This window comes from Girardinichthys multiradiatus, chromosome 13 (genome assembly GCF_021462225.1).
Source record: "Girardinichthys multiradiatus isolate DD_20200921_A chromosome 13, DD_fGirMul_XY1, whole genome shotgun sequence".
Classification (NCBI taxonomy): Eukaryota; Metazoa; Chordata; class Actinopteri; order Cyprinodontiformes; family Goodeidae; genus Girardinichthys; species Girardinichthys multiradiatus.
The window spans coordinates 34478559-34504108 of NC_061806.1; the positions used below are offsets into that span (position 1 = coordinate 34478559).

Genomic DNA, 25550 nt, shown 5'->3' on the forward strand with positions numbered 1-25550 from the left:
ATTCACACCCCTTGAACTTTTCCACATATTGTCACATTACAACCACAAACATAAATATATTTTATTGGAATATTATGTGAAAACCAACATAAAGTGTTAATGATTGTATTGAAAGATCTTTGCGGTCATCCTATGATCTGAGTCATGCCCAGTTTGGTTCGGAGTAACTTGACTAGTCTGCAGAGTCCTGACCTCAACCTTCTTGAACACCTCTGAGATGAATACGTGCAGAGGGCTGATTTTCTTATCTTACTATGAACACACTCCTAAACCTTGTGGAAAATGTTTACAGAATAGTTTAACTTTCTATTGCTGGCAGTGAAGGTTCCACTAACAAATTGGACTTTTTAGATTAAAAATAAGAAGTCATCAAAGTTCATGTACATCTAAAAGTAGACAGACAAATCATTTTGGAAATATAGTGTATATGTGTCAAATGCATCTTATTGGACAAGTGCATCATCATCATAAGGTCAACTTTTTTAAAGTGTTTAAAGTGATATTTCTCAGACTGAAACCTTTACCTCAGCTCTGAAACCTATATGTCACCAAAGTTCATTAATGATGCTGACCTTTCTCCTCCCTCAGTAGGTCCAGTCCTCCCACCCCTGATGCTGCTTTCCATCTACTTTGAGGAGGAGCAAGATGGGAAGGTCCTGCTCCTGTGTCTGGTCATGAATCTGATGATATGGTTCACAACTTTGTTCAATAAATCTATTACGTGTTGATAAGAAAAATGTCTCCTCCATGTTTATTTCCTTTTGTTCGTGTGTTACCCTGAAAAACAGTCCCCAAAAATCTATGTTTCCATTTGAGCTGCCTTGTAGAGTGGTCTGTTTTTATGGAGACAATGTTTATAAAGATTTAAATAAAATTAGTTAATATTGATAAGAGATAAAATACAATTATAAAACATTGAACAGTTGTGTTTTGCAGACTTAAACTGTTCATGTAGAGGTTGTTGTGTTCAGAGTCAGAGAGCCGTGTCTCTCTACAGTCAAAGGTTTTTGTACGACGACTCAATCAGTTTGTATCACTGTGGTACACGTTCGGTGGAGGAACCAGACTGGATGTTGGAAGTAAGTTGAATATTTCACATCATCTATTATTACATGAGCATTACGTTCTTATAAGTTTGATCTATAATCCTAATGTTAATCGATCTCTCTATAATTTAGATTTTTCTTTCATTGCTTTAGTCAACAATAAAACTCCAGTTCTTTCTAGAAATGTAAATCGCCAGTCAAAGGAATTTAGAATTTAAAGTCTGCTTAAAATGGGAACAAATAGACTCGTTTAACTCGTTTAGGACTTGTTTAGTGTTTTCAGCTAGAATCACTTTGTCATGTTCAGGGTCAAAGAGTCAGAGAGATAGCATATACCTTAACAAGATAAGGAGAATGATTTTTAAAACTTAATTTTTCATCAGTTTCTACTTTTCTTTAACCATTCAGATAACTAAAGATTTTTTCCTACTATGTTAGTTGATTATGAAAAGACTGAATTAACTAAAACCTGCTCTTTGTGTTTTAAAAATTTGGACAATGTGGCTAAAAAGACCCCTTAGTTTATTAATGATGGTCTAAAATAACTCAGAAGGTTTGGTTTTGCAGGTTTGCTACAATTGAATATTCCTGCGAAATTATAACTTTAACAGTTAATATGAGGAATTGTTGTTTCTTTGTGTTCTCATCATTGTAAACATTTAAAATAAGTTAGAGAATGTCTGATATGAAGAGGAAGAAATAATTCATAGTTTAATTTGAAATTAATGGAATATTTTAGTCCAATTATAATGTATTTTTGGTCTGTTGCAGGTACAGTATCAGTTCAGATTTTACTTTATAATTTATCTTTGCATGTTTCAAGTTATATGAGGACTCTGAGTGCTGATATGCATGAGAGGTTCCTTAAAGGGAAGTGAAACAGTGTGTGAGGGAGTGACTGGTGGAGCAGATGAAGATGTTTAACTGAAAAAGTCATTTCTCACACAGTAAAGATGTTCCTGTATCTACTTTCTGATTAGCAGCTGTGTGGTTCCTGTTCTCTAACCTGATTGGTGTCTCCTAGGTGATACCCGTCCCACCCTGACAGTGCTGCCCCCCTCCAGTGAAGAGCTGCAGCAGGGGAAGGCCACCCTCATGTGTCTGGCCAACAAGGGCTTCCCCTCAGACTGGAGTCTGTCCTGGAAGGTGGACGGCAGCAGCAGCAGCAGCAGCAGCAGCAGCTGGGAGCAGAGCAGGAGCCCCGGGTTGCTGCAGAAGGACGGCCTCTACAGCTGGAGCAGCACCCTGAGGCTCCCTGCAGACCAGTGGAGGAAGGTGGGCTCTGTGACCTGTGAGGCCACCCAGGGCTCCCAGACTGCAGTCACAGAGTCCCTGAGGAGAGACCAGTGTTCCCAGTCCTGAACTGACTCTCTGAGACGCTGATATTGTCTTTAATCTGTGACTGCTCTCACTCTTTCTCTCCTGATTATTCTCTATTTTCATTGAGTCATGTTTGCTTTGTCATGTTGGTTATTATTCAAATAATAAATATTTACTCATCAATTTCTGGTTTCCACCTACTTTCTTACTGAGCTTAAAAGTTAGTTTCCATTCACTGGTTTTTTGTTTTTCATGCCATAAATCCCCCTTGGATGATCCATCTAGAGGCTAAGATTTACTTGGTTTTGCTTAATGTAACATTTTCGAGTTTTTACCTTGATTAATTTTCCTGTTTGTAAAATGATTATAAAATTTAAAAGCATAACAAGATTACAATATATTGTAATCTTGTTATATTATTATATCATTTTTTTTTTTAAAGTAATTAGCTTTAAGAATCTTCTTGATATGTCAGTGGTTCTGAAATACCTGAATAAATAAATCTCTGATTTAATTAGAACATTTAAAACAAGCAAACAAAAACTACGGGTATAAAAACAAAAAGTACATTAAAACCAGCTCTTAATGACACTCTTAAAAACACTTGTTCACTGGAACAAATTCAAACGATCACATAATTATTGTTTTACGTCTTTGTGTTCTTGGTCTTGGTCTCTCCTAACACATAAATCTCTAACTGAGTTAATAAGAACAGCTAAAACAAATTAACAAGAATTGTGGGTAAAAAGAAACAAAAACAAAAAGTACATTAAAACCAGTTGTCAATAACTAATGAAGAGTTTAACATTTGAAGAAAAGTTTAGTGTTTAGTTTAAGAACAGCTGTTGAGTCAGATCAGTTCCTCTCCAGCTGAGGAGGTTTTTGTACAACGTTCTATCACTGTGTGAACGGGCTGTAACCCTGCTGACAGTAATAAACTCCTGAGTCTTCAGCCTGAACTCCACTGATGGTCAGAGTGAAGTCAGCACCATATCCACTTCCACTGAAACGAGCTGGAATTCCAGACTGACGGTTTGAAGCTGAATAAATCAGGAGTTTAGGAGCTTCTGCAGGTTTCTGAAGGTACCAGTGGAGGTAGCTATAAACATTAGAATTGGTTTCACATCTGATGGAGACAGTTTGTCCTGGAACAACAGACTGAGATCCAGGAGTCTGAGTCAGGATGATGTCTCCTGATGAACCTAGAAAACATGAAAAATAGCAATTATGACAAATTATGTTTGATTACAAATGACTGATTTTCTATGTACAGATGAAAGAAAGCATTAAAATGTTGTTTCAGTATTTCTCCTTGATGACAGAATAATAATTGTCATGAAGCTGATTTCTTCCTAAAACCAAGTTTTGAGCAGAGAGTCTCACCCTGAACCAGGAGCTCCAGGATGGTCAGCAGTAGAGTCAGTAACATCTTCATTGTTCTGCTGGTGTGTCAGTGGCTCTGAAAGACCTGGACAGCCACTGATCAACTCTGACCTCTTAACAGCTGGGAGCAGAGAGGCAGGACACATATGCAAACACACAGAGTCAGTCACATGGAGCTCAACTAGCAGCATGTTTCCTCCTGAAACAAATCAATCTAATAAGAAAACCCAAAGAGGAACTTTTCAAAGGCTCTTGATGATCTTTTGTCAATTAAACTTAAATGGATTCGGTAACTTTAGAACTTTTACATCTTTGTGAACTTTTTGATTTGATGAATCAGAGCAAAATAATCTTCTGACTGGAATATCTCGTCTTAACCAATCAATTTAGTTCCCAAGGGTTTATTCTGTCTCTACCTAAAAGGAAACTATTGCAATTTAACAAAAATCTAGTCCAATTCAGCTTAGTTGACTAAGCAGTTTACATTACCACATGGACAAAATAGCTGTATAGAATATATAATACATTAAAATGACAAATGCCATTACAGAGACACAGAAACATAGAATATTAATTTCCAAACTACTTTAAAACACACATAACCAGTCATCTAGTAAAACTAACCTAAACTCCACAGACTAAAGTCAACATCTCACATGGTGTCAAAGAGATGAGTTTTAAGAAGTGATTTAAAAACAGACCAAAAATCCTGCAGAACAGGTTTGTTCCAGCTGATAACCCTCACTAATGTCAGGTCCTTTCTGTCATGTGAAAATTCAGAGAAAATAATTCATCAGTTTATTTCATGTAGACAGAACAACTGTTCAAGTGTCTGTTTCATAGTTTTATAACAAAACTAATTACAATTTTGGTTTATTTTATATGTCCATGAGTATTGGTCCGGTTCTAAAAGAATCCAAGAGTAGACATAAAAAAAATGGATTATAATTATGTTACTATAGGTAGGAAAATTCAGTAGATTCAGGAATTCATTATATTAATATTAAGACAAAGTTAAACAAACTCCTGGAAGTCAGGAGATTATTAATTTATTTATTTTTCCATACAGATGCTTATAAGAATAAATCCTCTTAGATGTTTAACAATGAATAAAATAAGTTTGGGTGTTAATGATGACTGTTTTGTTTCACTTTAGGACATTTTTTATGAAAAGATGGAAAACATTTTGTAACCTTTCTAAAGTCAGAGTTTCATCAGCCTTCTTCCAGCTTGAGAAGATAAAACACTTTTCTGTTATCAGTGTTCATGTTCTCATTAAGCTTGATGATATTTAATATCCATCTCTACCACATGATTACCACAACATTAAAGAAACTTCTAGACCTGAGGTTCAAGAATGGAATATCAGTTGGATTATAACTGACTATTATATTTGAACATTTGTTTAAATGCAAATGTTAATTGGATTTAAAGAATTATATAAGTTCTTAATTGACTTAAATTAGCTTTACTGCTGGTTCTGATTGTTTTGGAATTGTTTTTTCCAGCTTCATTAATTTTCTTAAACTCTAAAAGAAATTACTTTTTTGTTAGAGTTTTAGTTTTAATAAGCATTGATGAAATGAAATGCTGTGTGTGTCTACTGTGTTTGTTCAGTGAACTGTATCAATGTCTGCAGCAGATTCCAGCTGCAGAACAAAGTTCAGTTTCTGTTCAGTCAGACTGAGGGAGGTTTTTGTACGATGGTTTTTCACTGTGTGAACACAGACTGACTGTTGATGTAATGATAACTCTGACAGTAATAAACTCCTACATCTTCAGCCTGGACTCCACTGATGGTCAGAGTGAAGTCTAATCCATTCCCTGCTCCACTTCCACTGAACCTGGAGGAGATTCCTGAAAATCTAGATGATGTTCCATAGATCAGAGCTTTAGGAGCTTCTCTAAGTTTCTGGTGGTACCAGGACAGGCAGACCTGTGAATTGGAGATGCAAGAAGATGTTAAAAGTGCCTGACTGGCCTTACAGTCAATAGCAACAGTCTGGCCGAGCTGCACTGATTTGGCTGCTGACTGAGTCACAACAACATTTTGTCCATCAGACCCTGAGGAGAGAGAAGAAACACTGGACATGAGATGATGAGCTGAAACTCAGCTACACTCCAAATGATTTTCACATGACAGAAAAATGATTTTTCTCACCCTGAGTGAAGCAGAGGAGAGTCCAGATGAGGACGCAGATCAAAGTCATGTTTTTGATGAGGAGGATTTCTGTGTCTTCTGTTGTGATGAAGGACAGCTGTCAGTCATCCAGTGTTCAACTCTCAGGACTATAAACTCTCCCAGATCACTGGAGCATGGAGCTGCTGATGCAAAGTGACTCTATGGAAATGTTCTGACTCCAGCAGGAACTGGGATCTCTGTGATGATGATGAGGGTTATTTATTAATCAATCAGTTTATGTAGGAATTGGTTGGAAAAATTTAAAATGTGTTTTTGATACTTGTTTTTTGTTGATATTAATTGTTATTTTTCTGAAAGTTCTTTGCAAGCTTGGATTGGGATCATGTATATATTTTATTTTGCCTTTTTTGGATATCAGAAAAAGAGAAACATATATGTATATTTTTCTAAATGCTCAATTATGGTTTGGAGAGTAGTGTAACGCAGTATTACTGTTTGTCAGAAACATTTGAGTGACAATTAAATTTATATTGCATTGGTGGACATAAAGGTACAAAAATGTTAAGCATAAGTTTTTTAATATGATTAGCATAAAAATGTGCAATAGTTTAATTTGTAGTCTAACAATTTTGGATTAAAACATTCATTAATACTGATAAAATATTTTTTATTTAATATATTTAAATTGCTGTGAAATTGCTTCAAACAATTTCTGGTCCTCATGCGTCCAAGGTGACTTATATATCCCACTAATAAAACCTGATTTATATTCCACACATACAGACGCTGTAAAAGTATTCACACCCCTTGAACGTTTCCACATATTGTCACATTACAACCACAAACATAAATATATTTTATTGGAATATTATGTGAAAACCAACATAAAGTGTTAATGATTGTATTGAAAGATATTTGCGGTCATCCTATGATCTGAGTCATGCCCAGTTTGGTTCGGAGTAACTTGACTAGTCTGCACAGAGTCCTGACCTCAACCTTCTTGAACACCTCTGAGATGAATACGTGCAGAGGGCTGATTTTCTTATCTTACTATGAACACACTCCTAAACCTTGTGAAAAATGTTTACAGAATAGTTTAACTTTCTATTGCTGGCAGTGAAGGTTCCACTAACAAATTGGACTTTTTAGATTAAAAATAAGAAGTCATCAAAGTTCATGTACATCTAAAAGTAGACAGACAAATCATTTTGGAAATATAGTGTATATGTGTCAAATGCATCTTATTGGACAAGTGCATCATCATCATAAGGTCAACTTTTTTAAAGTGTTTAAAGTGATATTTCTCAGACTGAAACCTTTACCGCAGCTCTGAAACCTATATGTCACCAAAGTTCATTAATGATGCTGACCTTTCTCCTCCCTCAGTAGGTCCAGTCCTCCCAACCCTGATGCTGCTTTCCATCTACTTTGAGGAGGAGCAAGATGGGAAGGTCCTGCTCCTGTGTCTGGTCATGAATCTGATGATATGGTTCACAACTTTGTTCAATAAATCTATTATGTGTTGATAAGAAAAATGTCTCCTCCATGTTTATTTCCTTTTGTTCATGTGTTACCCTGAAAAACAGTCCCCAAAAATCTATGTTTCCATTTGAGCTGCCTTGTAGAGTGGTCTGTTTTTATGGAGACAATGTTTATAAAGATTTAAATAAAATTAGTTAATATTGATAAGAGATAAAATACAATTATAAAACATTGAACAGTTGTGTTTTGCAGACTTAAACTGTTCATGTAGAGGTTGTTGTGTTCAGAGTCAGAGAGCCGTGTCTCTCTACAGTCAGAGGTTTTTGTACGACGACTCAATCAGTTTGTATCACTGTGGTACACGTTCGGTGGAGGAACCAGACTGGATGTTGGAAGTAAGTTGAATATTTCACATCATCTATTATTACATGAGCATTACGTTCTTATAAGTTTGATCTATAATCCTAATGTTAATCGATCTCTCTATAATTTAGATTTTTCTTTCATTGCTTTAGTCAACAATAAAACTCCAGTTCTTTCTAGAAATGTAAATCGCCAGTCAAAGGAATTTAGAATTTAAAGTCTGCTTAAAATGGGAACAAATAGACTCGTTTAACTCGTTTAGGACTTGTTTAGTGTTTTCAGCTAGAATCACTTTGTCATGTTCAGGGTCAAAGAGTCAGAGAGATAGCATATACCTTAACAAGATAAGGAGAATGATTTTTAAAACTTAATTTTTCATCAGTTTCTACTTTTCTTTAACCATTCAGATAACTAAAGATTTTTTCCTACTATGTTAGTTGATTATGAAAAGACTGAATTAACTAAAACCTGCTCTTTGTGTTTTAAAAATTTGGACAATGTGGCTAAAAAGACCCCTTAGTTTATTAATGATGGTCTAAAATAACTCAGAAGGTTTGGTTTTGCAGGTTTGCTACAATTGAATATTCCTGCGAAATTATAACTTTAACAGTTAATATGAGGAATTGTTGTTTCTTTGTGTTCTCATCATTGTAAACATTTAAAATAAGTTAGAGAATGTCTGATATGAAGAGGAAGAAATAATTCATAGTTTAATTTGAAATTAATGGAATATTTTAGTCCAATTATAATGTATTTTTGGTCTGTTGCAGGTACAGTATCAGTTCAGATTTTACTTTATAATTTATCTTTGCATGTTTCAAGTTATATGAGGACTCTGAGTGCTGATATGCATGAGAGGTTCCTTAAAGGGAAGTGAAACAGTGTGTGAGGGAGTGACTGGTGGAGCAGATGAAGATGTTTAACTGAAAAAGTCATTTCTCACACAGTAAAGATGTTCCTGTATCTACTTTCTGATTAGCAGCTGTGTGGTTCCTGTTCTCTAACCTGATTGGTGTCTCCTAGGTGATACCCGTCCCACCCTGACAGTGCTGCCCCCCTCCAGTGAAGAGCTGCAGCAGGGGAAGGCCACCCTCATGTGTCTGGCCAACAAGGGCTTCCCCTCAGACTGGAGTCTGTCCTGGAAGGTGGACGGCAGCAGCAGCAGCAGCAGCAGCAGCAGCTGGGAGCAGAGCAGGAGCCCCGGGTTGCTGCAGAAGGACGGCCTCTACAGCTGGAGCAGCACCCTGAGGCTCCCTGCAGACCAGTGGAGGAAGGTGGGCTCTGTGACCTGTGAGGCCACCCAGGGCTCCCATACTGCAGTCACAGAGTCCCTGAGGAGAGACCAGTGTTCCCAGTCCTGAACTAACTCTCTGAGACGCTGATATTGTCTTTAATCTATGACTGCTTTCACTCTTTCTCTCCTGATTATTCTCTATTTTCATTGAGTCATGTTTGCTTTGTCATGTTGGTTATTATTCAAATAATAAATATTTACTCATCAATTTCTGGTTTCCACCTACTTTCTTACTGAGCTTAAAAGTTAGTTTCCATTCACTGGTTTTTTGTTTTTCATGCCATAAATCCCCCTTGGATGATCCATCTAGAGGCTAAGATTTACTTGGTTTTGCTTAATGTAACATTTTCGAGTTTTTACCTTGATTAATTTTCCTGTTTGTAAAATGATTATAAAATTTAAAAGCATAACAACATTACAATATATTGTAATCTTGTTATATTATTATATCATTTAAAAAAAAAAGTAATTAGCTTTAAGAATCTTCTTGATATGTCAGTGGTTCTGAAATACCTGAATAAATAAATCTCTGATTTAATTAGAACATTTAAAACAAGCAAACAAAAACTACGGGTATAAAAACAAAAAGTACATTAAAACCAGCTCTTAATGACACTCTTAAAAACACTTCTTCACTGGAACAAATTCAAACTATCACATAATTATTGTTTTACGTCTTTGTGTTCTTGGTCTTGGTCTCTCCTAACACATAAATCTCTAACTGAGTTAATAAGAACAGCTAAAACAAATTAACAAGAATTGTGGGTAAAAAGAAACAAAAACAAAAAGTACATTAAAACCAGTTGTCAATAACTAATGAAGAGTTGAACATTTGGGGAAACGTTTAGTGTTTAGTTTAAGAACAGCTGTTGAGTCAGATCAGTTCCTCTCCAGCTGAGGAGGTTTTTGTACGACGTTCTATCACTGTGTTAACGAGCTGTAACCCTGCTGACAGTAATAAACTCCTGAATCTTCAGCCTGAACTCCACTGATGGTCAGAGTGAAGTCAGCACCATATCCACTTCCACTGAAACGAGCTGGAATTCCAGACTGACGGTTTGAAGCTGAATAAATCAGGAGTTTAGGAGCTTCTGCAGGTTTCTGAAGGTACCAGTGGAGGCTGCTATAAACATTAGAATTGGTTTCACATCTGATGGAGACAGTCTGACCTGGAACAACAGACTGAGATCCAGGAGTCTGAGTCAGGATGATGTCTCCTGATGAACCTAGAAAACATGAAAAATAGCAATTATGACAAATTATGTTTGATTACAAATGACTGATATTCTATGTACAGATGAAAGAAAGCATTAAAATGTTGTTTCAGTATTTCTCCTTGATGACAGAATAATAAATGTCATGAAGCTGATTTCTTCCTAAAACCAAGTTTTGAGCAGAGAGTCTCACCCTGAACCAGGAGCTCCAGGATGGTCAGCAGTAGAGTCAGTAACATCTTCATTGTTCTGCTGGTGTGTCAGTGGCTCTGAAAGACCTGGACAGACATTGATCAACTCTGACCTCTTAACAGCTGGGAGCAGAGAGGAAGGACTCATATGCAAACACACAGAGTCAGTCACATGGAGCTCAACTAGCAGCATGTTTCCTCCTGAAACAAATCAATCTAATAAGAAAACCCAAAGAGGAACTTTTCAAAGGCTCTTGATGATCTTTTGTCAATTAAACTTAAATGGATTCGGTAACTTTAGAACTTTTACATCTTTGTGAACTTTTTGATTTGATGAATCAGAGCAAAATAATCTTCTGACTGGAATATCTCGTCTTAACCAATCAATTTAGTTCCCAAGGGTTTATTCTGTCTCTACCTAAAAGGAAACTATTGCAATTTAACAAAAATCTAGTCCAATTCAGCTTAGTTGACTAAGCAGTTTACATTACCACATGGACAAAATAGCTGGATAGAATATATAATACATTAAAATGACAAATGCCATTACAGAGACACAGAAACATAGAATATTAATTTCCAAACTACTTTAAAACACACATAACCAGTCATCTAGTAAAACTAACCTAAACTCCACAGACTAAAGTCAACATCTCACATGGTGTCAAAGAGATGAGTTTTAAGAAGTGATTTAAAAACAGACCAAAAATCCTGCAGAACAGGTTTGTTCCAGCTGATAACCCTCACTAATGTCAGGTCCTTTCTGTCATGTGAAAATTCAGAGAAAATAATTCATCAGTTTATTTCATGTAGACAGAACAACTGTTCTAGTGTCTGTTTCATAGTTTTATAACAAAACTAATTACAATTTTGGTTTATTTTATATGTCCATGAGTATTGGTCCGGTTCTAAAAGAATCCAAGAGTAGACATAAAAAAAATGGATTATAATTATGTTACTATAGGTAGGAAAATTCAGTAGATTCAGGAATTCATTATATTAATATTAAGACAAAGTTAAACAAACTCCTGGAAGTCAGGAGATTATTAATTTATTTATTTTTCCATACAGATGCTTATAAGAATAAATCCTCTTAGATGTTTAACAATGAATAAAATAAGTTTGGGTGTTAATGATGACTGTTTTGTTTGACTTTAGGACATTTTTTATGAAAAGATGGAAAACATTTTGTAACCTTTCTAAATTCAGAGTTTCATCAGCCTTCTTCCAGCTTGAGAAGATAAAACACTTTTCTGTTATCAGTGTTCATGTTCTCATAAGGCTTGATGATATTTAATATCCATCTCTACCACATGATTACCACAACATTAAAGAAACTTCTAGACCTGAGGTTCAAGAATGGAATATCAGTTGGATTATAACTGATTATTATATTTGAACATTTGTTTAAATGCAAATGTTAATTGGATTTAAAGAATTATATAAGTTCTTAATGGCCTTAAATTAGCTTTACTGCTGGTTCTGATTGTTTTGGAATTGTTTTTTCCAGCTTCATTAATTTTCTTAAACTCTAAAAAAAATTACTTTTTTGTTAGAGTTTTAGTTTTAATAAGCATTGATGAAATGAAATGCTGTGTGTGTCTGATGTGTTTGTTCAGTGAACTGTATCAATGTCTGCAACAGATTCCAGCTGCAGAACAAAGTTCAGTTTCTGTTCAGTCAGACTGAGGGAGGTTTTTGTACGATGGTTTTTCACTGTGTGAACACATCCTGACTGTTGATGTAATGATAACTCTGACAGTAATAAACTCCTACATCTTCAGCCTGGACTCCACTGATGGTCAGAGTGAAGTCTAATCCATTCCCTGCTCCACTTCCACTGAACCTGGAGGAGATTCCTGAAAATCTAGATGATGTTTGGTAGATCAGAGCTTTAGGAGCTTCTCCAGGTGTCTGGTGATACCAGGAAAGGCAGGGGGTACCACAAGCTACTTTTGTACTGGCCTTACAGTCAATAGTAACAGTCTGGCCGAGCTGCACTGATTTGGCTGCTGACTGAGTCATAACAACATTTTGTCCATCAGACCCTGAGGAGAGAGAAGAAACACTGGACATGAGATGATGAGCTGAAACTCAGCTACACTCCAAATGATTTTCACATGACAGAAAAATGATTTTTCTCACCCTGAGTGAAGCAGAGGAGAGTCCAGATGAGGACGCAGATCAAAGTCATGTTTTTGATGAGGAGGATTTCTGTGTCTTCTGTTGTGATGAAGGACAGCTGTCAGTCATCCAGTGTTCAACTCTCAGGACTATAAACTCTCCCAGATCACTGGAGCATGGAGCTGCTGATGCAAAGTGACTCTATGGAAATGTTCTGACTCCAGCAGGAACTGGGATCTCTGTGATGATGATGAGGGTTATTTATTAATCAATCAGTTTATGTAGGAATTGGTTGGAAATATTTAAAATGTGTTTTTGATACTTGTTTTTTGTTGATATGAATTGTTATTTTTCTGAAAGTTCTTTGCAAGCTTGGATTGGGATCATGTATATATTTTATTTTGCCTTTTTTGGATATCAGAAAAAGAGAAACATATATGTATATTTTTCTAAATGCTCAATTATGGTTTGGAGAGTAGTGTAACGCAGTATTACTGTTTGTCAGAAACATTTGAGTGACAATTAAATTTATATTGCATTGGTGGACATAAAGGTACAAAAATGTTAAGCATAAGTTTTTTAATATGATTAGCATAAAAATCTGCATCAGTTTAATTTGTAGTCTAACAATTTTGGATTAAAACATTCATTAATACTGATAAAATATGTTTTATTTAATATATTTAAATTGCTGTGAAATTGCTTCAAACAATTTCTGGTCCTCATGCGTCCAAGGTGACTTATATATCCCACTAATAAAACCTGATTTATATTCCACACATACAGACGCTGTAAAAGTATTCACACCCCTTGAACGTTTCCACATATTGTCACATTATAACCACTAAGATAAATATATTTTATTGGAATATTATGTGAAAACCAACATAAAGTGTTAATGATTGTATTGAAAGATCTTTGCGGTCGTCCTATGATCTGAGTCATGCCCAGTTTGGTTCGGAGTAACTTGACTAGTCTGCACAGAGTCCTGACCTCAACCTTCTTGAACAAATTAATTTATAGATTCATTTTAAAGAAATGTAGTATTTTAGTTCAGTTATAATGTATTTATTGCTACTTCAGATTTTACTTAATAATTTAGTTTGACATGTTTTAGGTTATATGAGGACTCTGAGTGCTGATATGCATGAGAGGTTCCTTAAAGGGAAGTGAAACAGTGTGTGAGGGAGTGACTGGTGGAGCAGATGAAGATGTTTAACTGAAAAAGTCATTTCTCACACAGTAAAGATGTTCCCGTATCTACTTTCTGATTAGCAGCTGTGTGGTTCCTGTTCTCTAACCTGATTGGTGTCTCCTAGGTGATACCTGTCCCACCCTGATAATGCTGCCCCCCTCCAGTGAAGAGCTGCAGCAGGGGAAGGCCACCCTCATGTGTCTGGCCAACAAGGGCTTCCCCTCAGACTGGAGTCTGTCCTGGAAGGTGGACGGCAGCAGCAGCAGCAGCAGCAGCAGCAGCTGGGAGCAGAGCAGGAGCCCCGGGGTGCTGCAGAAGGACGGCCTCTACAGCTGGAGCAGCACCCTGAGGCTCCCTGCAGACCAGTGGAGGAAGGTGGGCTCTGTGACCTGTGAGGCCACCCAGGGCTCCCAGACTGCAGTCACAGAGTCCCTGAGGAAAGACCAGTGTTCCCAGTCCTGACCTGACTCTCTGAGACTGATATTGTCTTTAATCTGTGACTGCTCTCACTCTTTCTCTCCTGATTATTCTCTATTTTCATTGAGTCATGTTTGCTTTGTCATGTTGGTTATTATTCAAATAATAAATATTTACTCATCAATTTCTGGTTTCCACCTACTTTCTTACTGAGCTTAAAAGTTAGTTTTCACTCACTGGTTTTTTGTTTTTCATGCCATAAATCCCACTTTTATGATCCATCTAGAGGCTAAGATTTACTCATCAACTTCTGGTGTCCACCTACTTTCTCATAATCATACTTTTATTGTCCATCCCGAGGCTACGATTTCCTTGTTTTTGCATCATGTAAAATGTTATGCAGTTTATAAACATTTACTGAAAGAGGTTTTCTTTTCATGAAACACAGAAAACATCTGTTTGTAATTTATGAAATTCAAAACATGACATTTAAAATTGATGAGAAATTACTATCAACAGAAGTCAGTCAATTTAAAATAGATTATCATGGCTAATTTATATTATTATATCATTTTAAAAAAGTAATGAGGTTTAAGAATCTTCTTGATATGTCAGTGGTTCTGAAATACCCGAACACATAAATCTCTAACTGATTTACTTAGAACATTTAAAACAAGCAAACAAACTATGGGTATAAAAACAAAAAGTACATAAGAACCAGTTTTTCATAACTAATGAAGAGTTGAACATTTGAAGAAAAGTTTAGTGTTTAGTTTAAGAACAGCTGTTGAGTCAGATCAGTTCCTCTCCAGCTGAGGAGGTTTTTGTACGACGTTCTATCACTGTGTGAACGGGTAGCTGCTACCCTGCTGACAGTAATAAACTCCTGAGTCTTCAGCCTGAACTCCACTGATGGTCAGAGTGAAGTCAGCACCATATCCACTTCCACTGAAACGAGCTGGAATTCCAGACTGACGGTTTGAAGCTGAATAAATCAGGAGTTTAGGAGCTCCTGCAGGTTTCTGAAGGTACCAGTGGAGGTAGCTATTAACACTAGAATTGGTTTCACATCTGATGGAGACAGTCTGACCTGGAACAACAGACTGAGATCCAGGAGTCTGAGTCAGGATGATGTCTCCTGATGAACCTAGAAAACATGAAAATAGCAATTATGACAAATTATGTTTGGAGTGTAGCTGAAACTCAGCTACACTCCAAATGATTTTCACATGACAGAAAAATAAAATTTTCTCACCCTGAGTGAAGCAGAGGAGAGTCCAGATGAGGACGTAGATCAAAGTCATGTTTTTGATGAGGAGGATTTCTGTGTCTTCTGTTGTGATGAAGGACAGCTGTCAGTCATCCAGTGTTCAACTCTCAGGACTATAAACTCTCCCAGATCACTGGAGCATGGAGCTGCTGATGCAAAGTGGCTCTATGGAAATGTTCTGACTCCAGCAGGAACTGGGATCTCTGTGATGATGATGAGGGTTATTTATTAATCAATCAGTTTATGTAGGAATTGGTTGGAAATATTTAAAATGTGTTTTTGATACTTGTTTTTTGTTGATATGAATTGTTATTCTTCTGAAAGTTCTTTGCAAGCTTGGATTGGGATCATGTATATATTTTATTTTGCCTTTTTTGGATATCAGAAAAAGAGAAACATATATGTATATTTTTCTAAATGCTCAATTATGGTTTGGAGAGTAGTGTAACGCAGTATTACTGATTGTCAGAAACATTTGAGTGACAATTAAATTTATATTGCATTGGTGGACATAAAGGTACAAAAATGTTAAGCATACGTTTTTTAATATGATTAGCATAAAAATCTGCATCAGTTTAATTTGTAGTCTAACAATTTTGGATTAAAACACTCATTAATACTGATAAAATATTTTTTATTTAATATATTTAAATTGCTGTGAAATTGCTTCAAACAATTTCTGGTCCTCATGCGTCCAAGGTGACTTATATATCCCACTAATAAAACCTGATTTATATTCCACACATACAGACGCTGTAAAAGTATTCACACCCCTTGAACGTTTCCACATATTGTCACATTACAACCACAAACATAAATATATTTTATTGGAATATTATGTGAAAACCAACATAAAGTGTTAATGATTGTATTGAAAGATATTTGTGGTCATCCTATGATCTGAGTCATGCCCAGTTTGGTTCGGAGTAACTTGACTAGTCTGCACAGAGTCCTGACCTCAACCTTCTTGAACACATCTGAGATGAATACGTGCAGAGGGCTGATTTTCTTATCTTACTATGAACACACTCCTAAACCTTGTGGAAAATGTTTACAGAATAGTTTAACTTTCTATTGCTGGCAGTGAAGGTTCCACTAACAAATTGGACTTTTTAGATTAAAAATAAGAAGTCATCAAAGTTCATGTACATCTAAAAGTAGACAGACAAATCATTTTGGAAATATAGTGTATATGTGTCAAATGCATCTTATTGGACAAGTGCATCATCATCATAAGGTCAACTTTTTTAAAGTGTTTAAAGTGATATTTCTCAGACTGAAACCTTTACCGCAGCTCTGAAACCTATATGTCACCAAAGTTCATTAATGATGCTGACCTTTCTCCTCCCTCAGTAGGTCCAGTCCTCCCACCCCTGATGCTGCTTTCCATCTACTTTGAGGAGGAGCAAGATGGGAAGGTCCTGCTCCTGTGTCTGGTCATGAATCTGATGATATGGTTCACAACTTTGTTCAATAAATCTATTACGTGTTGATAAGAAAAATGTATCCTCCATGTTTATTTCCTTTTGTTCATGTGTTACCCTGAAAAACAGTCCCCAAAAATCTATGTTTCCATTTGAGCTGCCTTGTAGAGTGGTCTGTTTTTATGGAGACAATGTTTATAAAGATTTAAATAAAATTAGTTAATATTGATAAGAGATAAAATACAATTATAAAACATTGAACAGTTGTGTTTTGCAGACTTAAACTGTTCATGTAGAGGTTGTTGTGTTCAGAGTCAGAGAGCCGTGTCTCTCTACAGTCAGAGGTTTTTGTACGACGACTCAATCAGTTTGTATCACTGTGGTACACGTTCGGTGGAGGAACCAGACTGGATGTTGGAAGTAAGTAGAATATTTCACATCATCTATTATTACATGAGCATTACGTTCTTATAAGTTTGATCTATATTCCTAATGTTAATCGATCTCTCTATAATTTAGATTTTTCTTTCATTGCTTTAGTCAACAATAAAACTCCAGTTCTTTCTAGAAATGTAAATCGCCAGTCAAAGGAATTTAGAATTTAAAGTCTGCTTAAAATGGGAACAAATAGACTCGTTTAACTCGTTTAGGACTTGTTTAGTGTTTTCAGCTAGAATCACTTTGTCATGTTCAGGGTCAAAGAGTCAGAGAGATAGCATATACCTTAACAAGATAAGGAGAATGATTTTTAAAACTTAATTTTTCATCAGTTTCTACTTTTCTTTAACCATTCAGATAACTAAAGATTTTTTCCTTCTATGTTAGTTGATTATGAAAAGACTGAATTAACTAAAACCTGCTCTTTGTGTTTTAAAAATGTGGACAATGTGGCTAAAAAGACCCCTTAGTTTATTAATGATGGTCTAAAATAACTCAGAAGGTTTGGTTTTGCAGGTTTGCTACAATTGAATATTCCTGCGAAATTATAACTTTAACAGTTAATATGAGGAATTGTTGTTTCTTTGTGTTCTCATCATTGTAAACATTTAAAATAAGTTAGAGAATGTCTGATATAAAGAGGAAGAAATAATTCATAGTTTAATTTGAAATTAATGGAATATTTTAGTCCAATTATAATGTATTTTTGGTCTGTTGCAGGTACAGTATCAGTTCAGATTTTACTTTATAATTTATCTTTGCATGTTTCAAGTTATATGAGGACTCTGAGTGCTGATATGCATGAGAGGTTCCTTAAAGGGAAGTGAAACAGTGTGTGAGGGAGTGACTGGTGGAGCAGATGAAGATGTTTAACTGAAAAAGTCATTTCTCACACAGTAAAGATGTTCCTGTATCTACTTTCTGATTAGCAGCTGTGTGGTTCCTGTTCTCTAACCTGATTGGTGTCTCCTAGGTGATACCCGTCCCACCCTGACAGTGCTGCCCCCCTCCAGTGAAGAGCTGCAGCAGGGGAAGGCCACCCTCATGTGTCTGGCCAACAAGGGCTTCCCCTCAGACTGGAGTCTGTCCTGGAAGGTGGACGGCAGCAGCAGCAGCAGCAGCAGCAGCAGCTGGGAGCAGAGCAGGAGCCCCGGGGTGCTGCAGAAGGACGGCCTCTACAGCTGGAGCAGCACCCTGAGGCTCCCTGCAGACCAGTGGAGGAAGGTGGGCTCTGTGACCTGTGAGGCCACCCAGGGCTCCCATACTGCAGTCACAGAGTCCCTGAGGAGAGACCAGTGTTCCCAGTCCTGAACTAACTCTCTGAGACGCTGATATTGTCTTTAATCTGTGACTGCTCTCACTCTTTCTCTCCTGATTATTCTCTATTTTCATTGAGTCATGTTTGCTTTGTCATGTTGGTTATTATTCAAATAATAAATATTTACTCATCAATTTCTGGTTTCCACCTACTTTCTTACTGAGCTTAAAAGTTAGTTTCCATTCACTGGTTTTTTGTTTTTCATGCCATAAATCCCCCTTGGATGATCCATCTAGAGGCTAAGATTTACTTGGTTTTGCTTAATGTAACATTTTCGAGTTTTTACCTGGATTAATTTTCCTGTTTGTAAAATGATTATAAAATTTAAAAGCATAACAAGATTACAATATATTGTAATCTTGTTATATTATTATATCATTTAAAAAAAAAAATAATTAGCTTTAAGAATCTTCTTGATATGTCAGTGGTTCTGAAATACCTGAATAAATAAATCTCTGATTTAATTAGAACATTTAAAACAAGCAAACAAAAACTACGGGTATAAAAACAAAAAGTACATTAAAACCAGCTCTTAATGACACTCTTAAAAACACTTGTTCACTGGAACAAATTCAAACGATCACATAATTATTGTTTTACGTCTTTGTGTTCTTGGTCTTGGTCTCTCCTAACAAATAAATCTCTAACTGAGTTAATAAGAACAGCTAAAACCAATTAACAAGAATTGTGGGTAAAAAGAAACAAAAACAAAAAGTACATTAAAACCAGCTCTTAATGACACTCTTAAAAACACTTGTTCACTGGAACAAATTCAAACGATCACATAATTATTGTTTTACGTCTTTGTGTTCTTGGTCTTGGTCTCTCCTAACACATAAATCTCTAACTGAGTTAATAAGAACAGCTAAAACAAATTAACAAGAATTGTGGGTAAAAAGAAACAAAAACAAAAAGTACATTAAAACCAGTTGTCAATAACTAATGAAGAGTTGAACATTTGGGGAAAAGTTTAGTGTTTAGTTTAAGAACAGCTGTTGAGTCAGATCAGTTCCTCTCCAGCTGAGGAGGTTTTTGTACGACGTTCTATCACTGTGTGAACGAGCTGTAACCCTGCTGACAGTAATGAACTCCTGAATCTTCAGCCTGAACTCCACTGATGGTCAGAGTGAAGTCAGCACCATATCCACTTCCACTGAAACGAGCTGGAATTCCAGACTGACGGTTTGAAGCTGAATAAATCAGGAGTTTAGGAGCTTCTGCAGGTTTCTGAAGGTACCAGTGGAGGTAGATATTAACATTAGAATTGGTTTCACATCTGATGGAGACAGTCTGACCTGGAACAACAGACTGAGATCCAGGAGTCTGAGTCAGGATGATGTCTCCTGATGAACCTAGAAAACATGAAAAATAGCAATTATGACAAATTATGTTTGATTACAAATGACTGATATTCTATGTACAGATGAAAGAAAGCATTAAAATATTGTTTCAGTATTTCTCCTTGATGACAGAATAATAATTGTCATGAAGCTGATTTCTTCCTAAAACCAAGTTTTGAGCAGAGAGTCTCACCCTGAACCAGGAGCTCCAGGATGGTCAGCAGTAGAGTCAGTAACATCTTCATTGTTCTGCTGGTGTGTCAGTGGCTCTGAAAGACCTGGACAGACACTGATCAACTCTGACCTCTTAACAGCTGGGAGCAGAGAGGAAGGACTCATATGCAAACACACAGAGTCAGTCACATGGAGCTCAACTAGCAGCATGTTTCCTCCTGAAACAAATCAATCTAATAAGAAAACTCAAAGAGGAACTTTTCAAAGGCTCTTGATGATCTTTTGTCAATTAAACTTAAATGGATTCGGTAACTTTAGAACTTTTACATCTTTGTGAACTTTTTGATTTGATGAATCAGAGCAAAATAATCTTCTGACTGGAATATCTCGTCTTAACCAATCAATTTAGTTCCCAAGGGTTTATTCTGTCTCTACCTAAAAGGAAACTATTGCAATTTAACAAAAATCTAGTCCAATTCAGCTTAGTTGACTAAGCAGTTTACATTACCACATGGACAAAATAGCTGTATAGAATATATAATACATTAAAATGACAAATGCCATTACAGAGACACAGAAACATAGAATATTAATTTCCAAACTACTTTAAAACACACATAACCAGTCATCTAGTAAAACTAACCTAAACTCCACAGACTAAAGTCAACATCTCACATGGTGTCAAAGAAATGAGTTTTAAGAAGTGATTTAAAAACAGACCAAAAATCCTGCAGAACAGGTTTGTTCCAGCTGATAACCCTCACTAATGTCAGGTCCTTTCTGTCATGTGAAAATTCAGAGAAAATAATTCATCAGTTTATTTCATGTAGACAGAACAACTGTTCAAGTGTCTGTTTCATAGTTTTATAACAAAACTAATTACAATTTTGGTTTATTTTATATGTCCATGAGTATTGGTCCGGTTCTAAAAGAATCCAAGAGTAGACATAAAAAAAATGGATTATAATTATGTTACTATAGGTAGGAAAATTCAGTAGATTCAGGAATTCATTATATTAATATTAAGACAAAGTTAAACAAACTCCTGGAAGTCAGGAGATTATTAATTTATTTATTTTTCCATACAGATGCTTATTAGAATAAATCCTCTTAGATGTTTAACAATGAATAAAATAAGTTTGGGTGTTAATGATGACTGTTTTGTTTGACTTTAGGACATTTTTTATGAAAAGATGGAAAACATTTTGTAACCTTTCTAAATTCAGAGTTTCATCAGCCTTCTTCCAGCTTGAGAAGATAAAACACTTTTCTGTTATCAGTGTTCATGTTCTCATAAGGCTTGATGATATTTAATATCCATCTCTACCACATGATTACCACAACATTAAAGAAACTTCTAGACCTGAGGTTCAAGAATGGAATATCAGTTGGATTATAACTGATTATTATATTTGAACATTTGTTTAAATGCAAATGTTAATTGGATTTAAAGAATTATATAAGTTCTTAATTGACTTAAATTAGCTTTACTGCTGGTTCTGATTGTTTTGGAATTGTTTTTTCCAGCTTCATTAATTTTCTTAAACTCTAAAAGAAATTACTTTTTTGTTAGAGTTTTAGTTTTAATAAGCATTGATGAAATGAAATGCTGTGTGTGTCTACTGTGTTTGTTCAGTGAACTGTATCAATGTCTGCAACAGATTCCAGCTGCAGAACAAAGTTCAGTTTCTGTTCAGTCAGACTGAGGGAGGTTTTTGTACGATGGTTTTTCACTGTGTGAACACATCCTGACTGTTGATGTAATGATAACTCTGACAGTAATAAACTCCTACATCTTCAGCCTGGACTCCACTGATGGTCAGAGTGAAGTCTAATCCATTCCCTGCTCCACTTCCACTGAACCTGGAGGAGATTCCTGAAAATCTAGATGATGTTCCATAGATCAGAGCTTTAGGAGCTTCTCTAAGTTTCTGGTGGTACCAGGACAGGCAGACCTGTGAATTGGAGTTGCAAGAAGATGTTAAAAGTGCCTGACTGGCCTTACAGTCAATAGTAACAGTCTGGCCGAGCTGCACTGATTTGGCTGCTGACTGAGTCATAACAACATTTTGTCCATCAGACCCTGAGGAGAGAGAAGAAACACTGGACATGAGATGATGAGCTGAAACTCAGCTACACTCCAAATGATTTTCACATGACAGAAAAATGATTTTTCTCACCCTGAGTGAAGCAGAGGAGAGTCCAGATGAGGACACAGATCAAAGTCATGTTTTTGATGAGGAGGATTTCTGTGTCTTCTGTTGTGATGAAGGACAGCTGTCAGTCATCCAGTGTTCAACTCTCAGGACTATAAACTCTCCCAGATCACTGGAGCATGGAGCTGCTGATGCAAAGTGACTCTATGGAAATGTTCTGACTCCAGCAGGAACTGGGATCTCTGTGATGATGATGAGGGTTATTTATTAATCAATCAGTTTATGTAGGAATTGGTTGGAAATATTTAAAATGTGTTTTTGATACTTGTTTTTTGTTGATATGAATTGTTATTTTTCTGAAAGTTCTTTGCAAGCTTGGATTGGGATCATGTATATATTTTATTTTGCCTTTTTTGGACATCAGAAAAAGAGAAACATATATGTATATTTTTCTAAATGCTCAATTATGGTTTGGAGAGTAGTGTAACGCAGTATTACTGTTTGTCAGAAACATTTGAGTGACAATTAAATTTATATTGCATTGGTGGACATAAAGGTACAAAAATGTTAAGCATAAGTTTTTTAATATGATTAGCATAAAAATCTGCATCAGTTTAATTTGTAGTCTAACAATTTTGGATTAAAACATTCATTAATACTGCTAAAATATGTTTTATTTAATATATTTAAATTGCTGTGAAATTGCTTCAAACAATTTCTGGTCCTCATGCGTCCAAGGTGACTTATATATCCCACTAATACTACCTGATTTATATTCCACACATACAGACGCTGTAAAAGTATTCACACCCCTTGAACGTTTCCACATATTGTCACATTATAACCACTAAGATAAATATATTTTATTGGAATATTATGTGAAAACCAACATAAAGTGTAAGTGATTGTATTGAAAGATATTTGCGGTCATCCTATGATCTGAGTCATGCCCAGTTTGGTTCGGAGTAACTTGACTAGTCTGCACAGAGTCCTGACCTCAACCTTCTTGAACAAATTAATTTATAGATTCATTTTAAAGAAATGTAGTATTTTAGTTCAGTTATAATGTATTTATTGCTACTTCAGATTTTACTTAATAATTTAGTTTGACATGTTTTAGGTTATATGAGGACTCTGAGTGCTGATATGCATGAGAGGTTCCTTAAAGGGAAGTGAAACAGTGTGTGAGGGAGTGACTGGTGGAGCAGATGAAGATGTTTAACTGAAAAAGTCATTTCTCACACAGTAAAGATGTTCCCGTATCTACTTTCTGATTAGCAGCTGTGTGGTTCCTGTTCTCTAACCTGATTGGTGTCTCCTAGGTGATACCCGTCCCACCCTGATAATGCTGCCCCCCTCCAGTGAGGAGCTGCAGCAGGGGAAGGCCACCCTCATGTGTCTGGCCAACAAGGGCTTCCCCTCAGACTGGAGTCTGTCCTGGAAGGTGGACGGCAGCAGCAGCAGCAGCAGCAGCAGCTGGGAGCAGAGCAGGAGCCCCGGGGTGCTGCAGAAGGACGGCCTCTACAGCTGGAGCAGCACCCTGAGGCTCCCTGCAGACCAGTGGAGGAAGGTGGGCTCTGTGACCTGTGAGGCCACCCAGGGCTCCCAGACTGCAGTCACAGAGTCCCTGAGGAAAGACCAGTGTTCCCAGTCCTGACCTGACTCTCTGAGACTGATATTGTCTTTAATCTGTGACTGCTCTCACTCTTTCTCTCCTGATTATTCTCTATTTTCATTGAGTCATGTTTGCTTTGTCATGTTGGTCATTATTCAAATAATAAATATTTACTCATCAATTTCTGGTTTCCACCTACTTTCTTACTGAGCTTAAAAGTTAGTTTTCACTCACTGGTTTTTTGTTTTTCATGCCATAAATCCCACTTTTATGATCCATCTAGAGGCTAAGATTTACTCATCAACTTCTGGTGTCCACCTACTTTCTCATAATCATACTTTTATTGTCCATCCCGAGGCTACGATTTACTTGTTTTTGCATCATGTAAAATGTTATGCAGTTTATAAACATTTACTGAAAGAGGTTTTCTTTTCATGAAACACAGAAAACATCTGTTTGTAATTTATGAAATTCAAAACATGACATTTAAAATTGATGAGAAATTACTATCAACAGAAGTCAGTCAATTTAAAATAGATTATCATGGCTAATTTATATTATTATATCATTTTAAAAAAGTAATGAGGTTTAAGAATCTTCTTGATATGTCAGTGGTTCTGAAATACCCGAACACTTAAATCTCTAACTGATTTACTTAGAACATTTAAAACAAGCAAACAAACTATGGGTATAAAAACAAAAAGTACATAAGAACCAGTTTTTCATAACTAATGAAGAGTTGAACATTTGAAGAAAAGTTTAGTGTTTAGTTTAAGAACAGCTGTTGAGTCAGATCAGTTCCTCTCCAGCTGAGGAGGTTTTTGTACGACGTTCTATCACTGTGTGAACGGGTAGCTGTAACCCTGCTGACAGTAATAAACTCCTGAGTCTTCAGCCTGAACTCCACTGATGGTCAGAGTGAAGTCAGCACCATATCCACTTCCACTGAAACGAGCTGGAATTCCAGACTGACGGTTTGAAGCTGAATAAATCAGGAGTTTAGGAGCTCCTGCAGGTTTCTGAAGGTACCAGTGGAGGTAGCTATTAACACTAGAATTGGTTTCACATCTGATGGAGACAGTCTGACCTGGAACAACAGACTGAGATCCAGGAGTCTGAGTCAGGATGATGTCTCCTGATGAACCTAGAAAACATGAAAATAGCAATTATGACAAATTATGTTTGGAGTGTAGCTGAAACTCAGCTACACTCCAAATGATTTTCACATGACAGAAAAATAAAATTTTCTCACCCTGAGTGAAGCAGAGGAGAGTCCAGATGAGGACGTAGATCAAAGTCATGTTTTTGATGAGGAGGATTTCTGTGTCTTCTGTTGTGATGAAGGACAGCTGTCAGTCATCCAGTGTTCAACTCTCAGGACTATAAACTCTCCCAGATCACTGGAGCATGGAGCTGCTGATGCAAAGTGGCTCTATGGAAATGTTCTGACTCCAGCAGGAACTGGGATCTCTGTGATGATGATGAGGGTTATTTATTAATCAATCAGTTTATGTAGGAATTGGTTGGAAATATTTAAAATGTGTTTTTGATACTTGTTTTTTGTTGATATGAATTGTTATTTTTCTGAAAGTTCTTTGCAAGCTTGGATTGGGATCATGTATATATTTTATTTTGCCTTTTTT

The 25550-nt window shown here is 36.3% G+C and overlaps 12 gene segments (V, D, J or C); 5 read left to right on the plus strand and 7 right to left on the minus strand.

Annotated features, from left to right (window-relative positions):
* Window positions 1-542: 542 nt before the first annotated feature.
* On the plus strand, window positions 543-2549 carry LOC124878725. The segment is given in 3 exon segments: window positions 543-653; window positions 956-1079; window positions 2071-2549. Coding segments are annotated over 3 exon segments (573 nt in total).
* Window positions 2550-2860: 311 nt separating this feature from the next.
* On the minus strand, window positions 2861-3852 carry LOC124879466. The segment is given in 2 exon segments: window positions 2861-3568; window positions 3750-3852. Coding segments are annotated over 2 exon segments (357 nt in total).
* A 1590-nt stretch (window positions 3853-5442) lies between these two features.
* On the minus strand, window positions 5443-12722 carry LOC124879458. The segment is given in 3 exon segments: window positions 5443-5730; window positions 12402-12484; window positions 12582-12722. Coding segments are annotated over 3 exon segments (402 nt in total).
* Window positions 7646-9239, plus strand: LOC124879469. The segment is given in 2 exon segments: window positions 7646-7769; window positions 8761-9239. A coding segment is annotated over 1 exon segment (267 nt).
* Window positions 9550-10534, minus strand: LOC124879464. The segment is given in 2 exon segments: window positions 9550-10257; window positions 10439-10534. Coding segments are annotated over 2 exon segments (357 nt in total).
* Window positions 12723-12736: 14 nt separating the features above from the next.
* LOC124878726 lies at window positions 12737-14356 on the plus strand. The segment is given in 2 exon segments: window positions 12737-12755; window positions 13880-14356. Coding segments are annotated over 2 exon segments (357 nt in total).
* A 214-nt stretch (window positions 14357-14570) lies between these two features.
* On the minus strand, window positions 14571-15555 carry LOC124879461. The segment is given in 2 exon segments: window positions 14571-15319; window positions 15428-15555. Coding segments are annotated over 2 exon segments (357 nt in total).
* A 1607-nt stretch (window positions 15556-17162) lies between these two features.
* Window positions 17163-18756, plus strand: LOC124879468. The segment is given in 2 exon segments: window positions 17163-17286; window positions 18278-18756. A coding segment is annotated over 1 exon segment (267 nt).
* A 310-nt stretch (window positions 18757-19066) lies between these two features.
* On the minus strand, window positions 19067-20296 carry LOC124879462. The segment is given in 2 exon segments: window positions 19067-19974; window positions 20156-20296. Coding segments are annotated over 2 exon segments (357 nt in total).
* Window positions 20297-21850: 1554 nt separating this feature from the next.
* On the minus strand, window positions 21851-22424 carry LOC124879494. The segment is given in 2 exon segments: window positions 21851-22219; window positions 22317-22424. Coding segments are annotated over 2 exon segments (402 nt in total).
* Window positions 22425-23601: 1177 nt separating this feature from the next.
* Window positions 23602-24088, plus strand: LOC124879498. The segment is given in 1 exon segment: window positions 23602-24088. A coding segment is annotated over 1 exon segment (312 nt).
* Window positions 24089-24302: 214 nt separating this feature from the next.
* Window positions 24303-25287, minus strand: LOC124879495. The segment is given in 2 exon segments: window positions 24303-25051; window positions 25160-25287. Coding segments are annotated over 2 exon segments (357 nt in total).
* Between the last annotated feature and the right edge of the window lie 263 nt (window positions 25288-25550).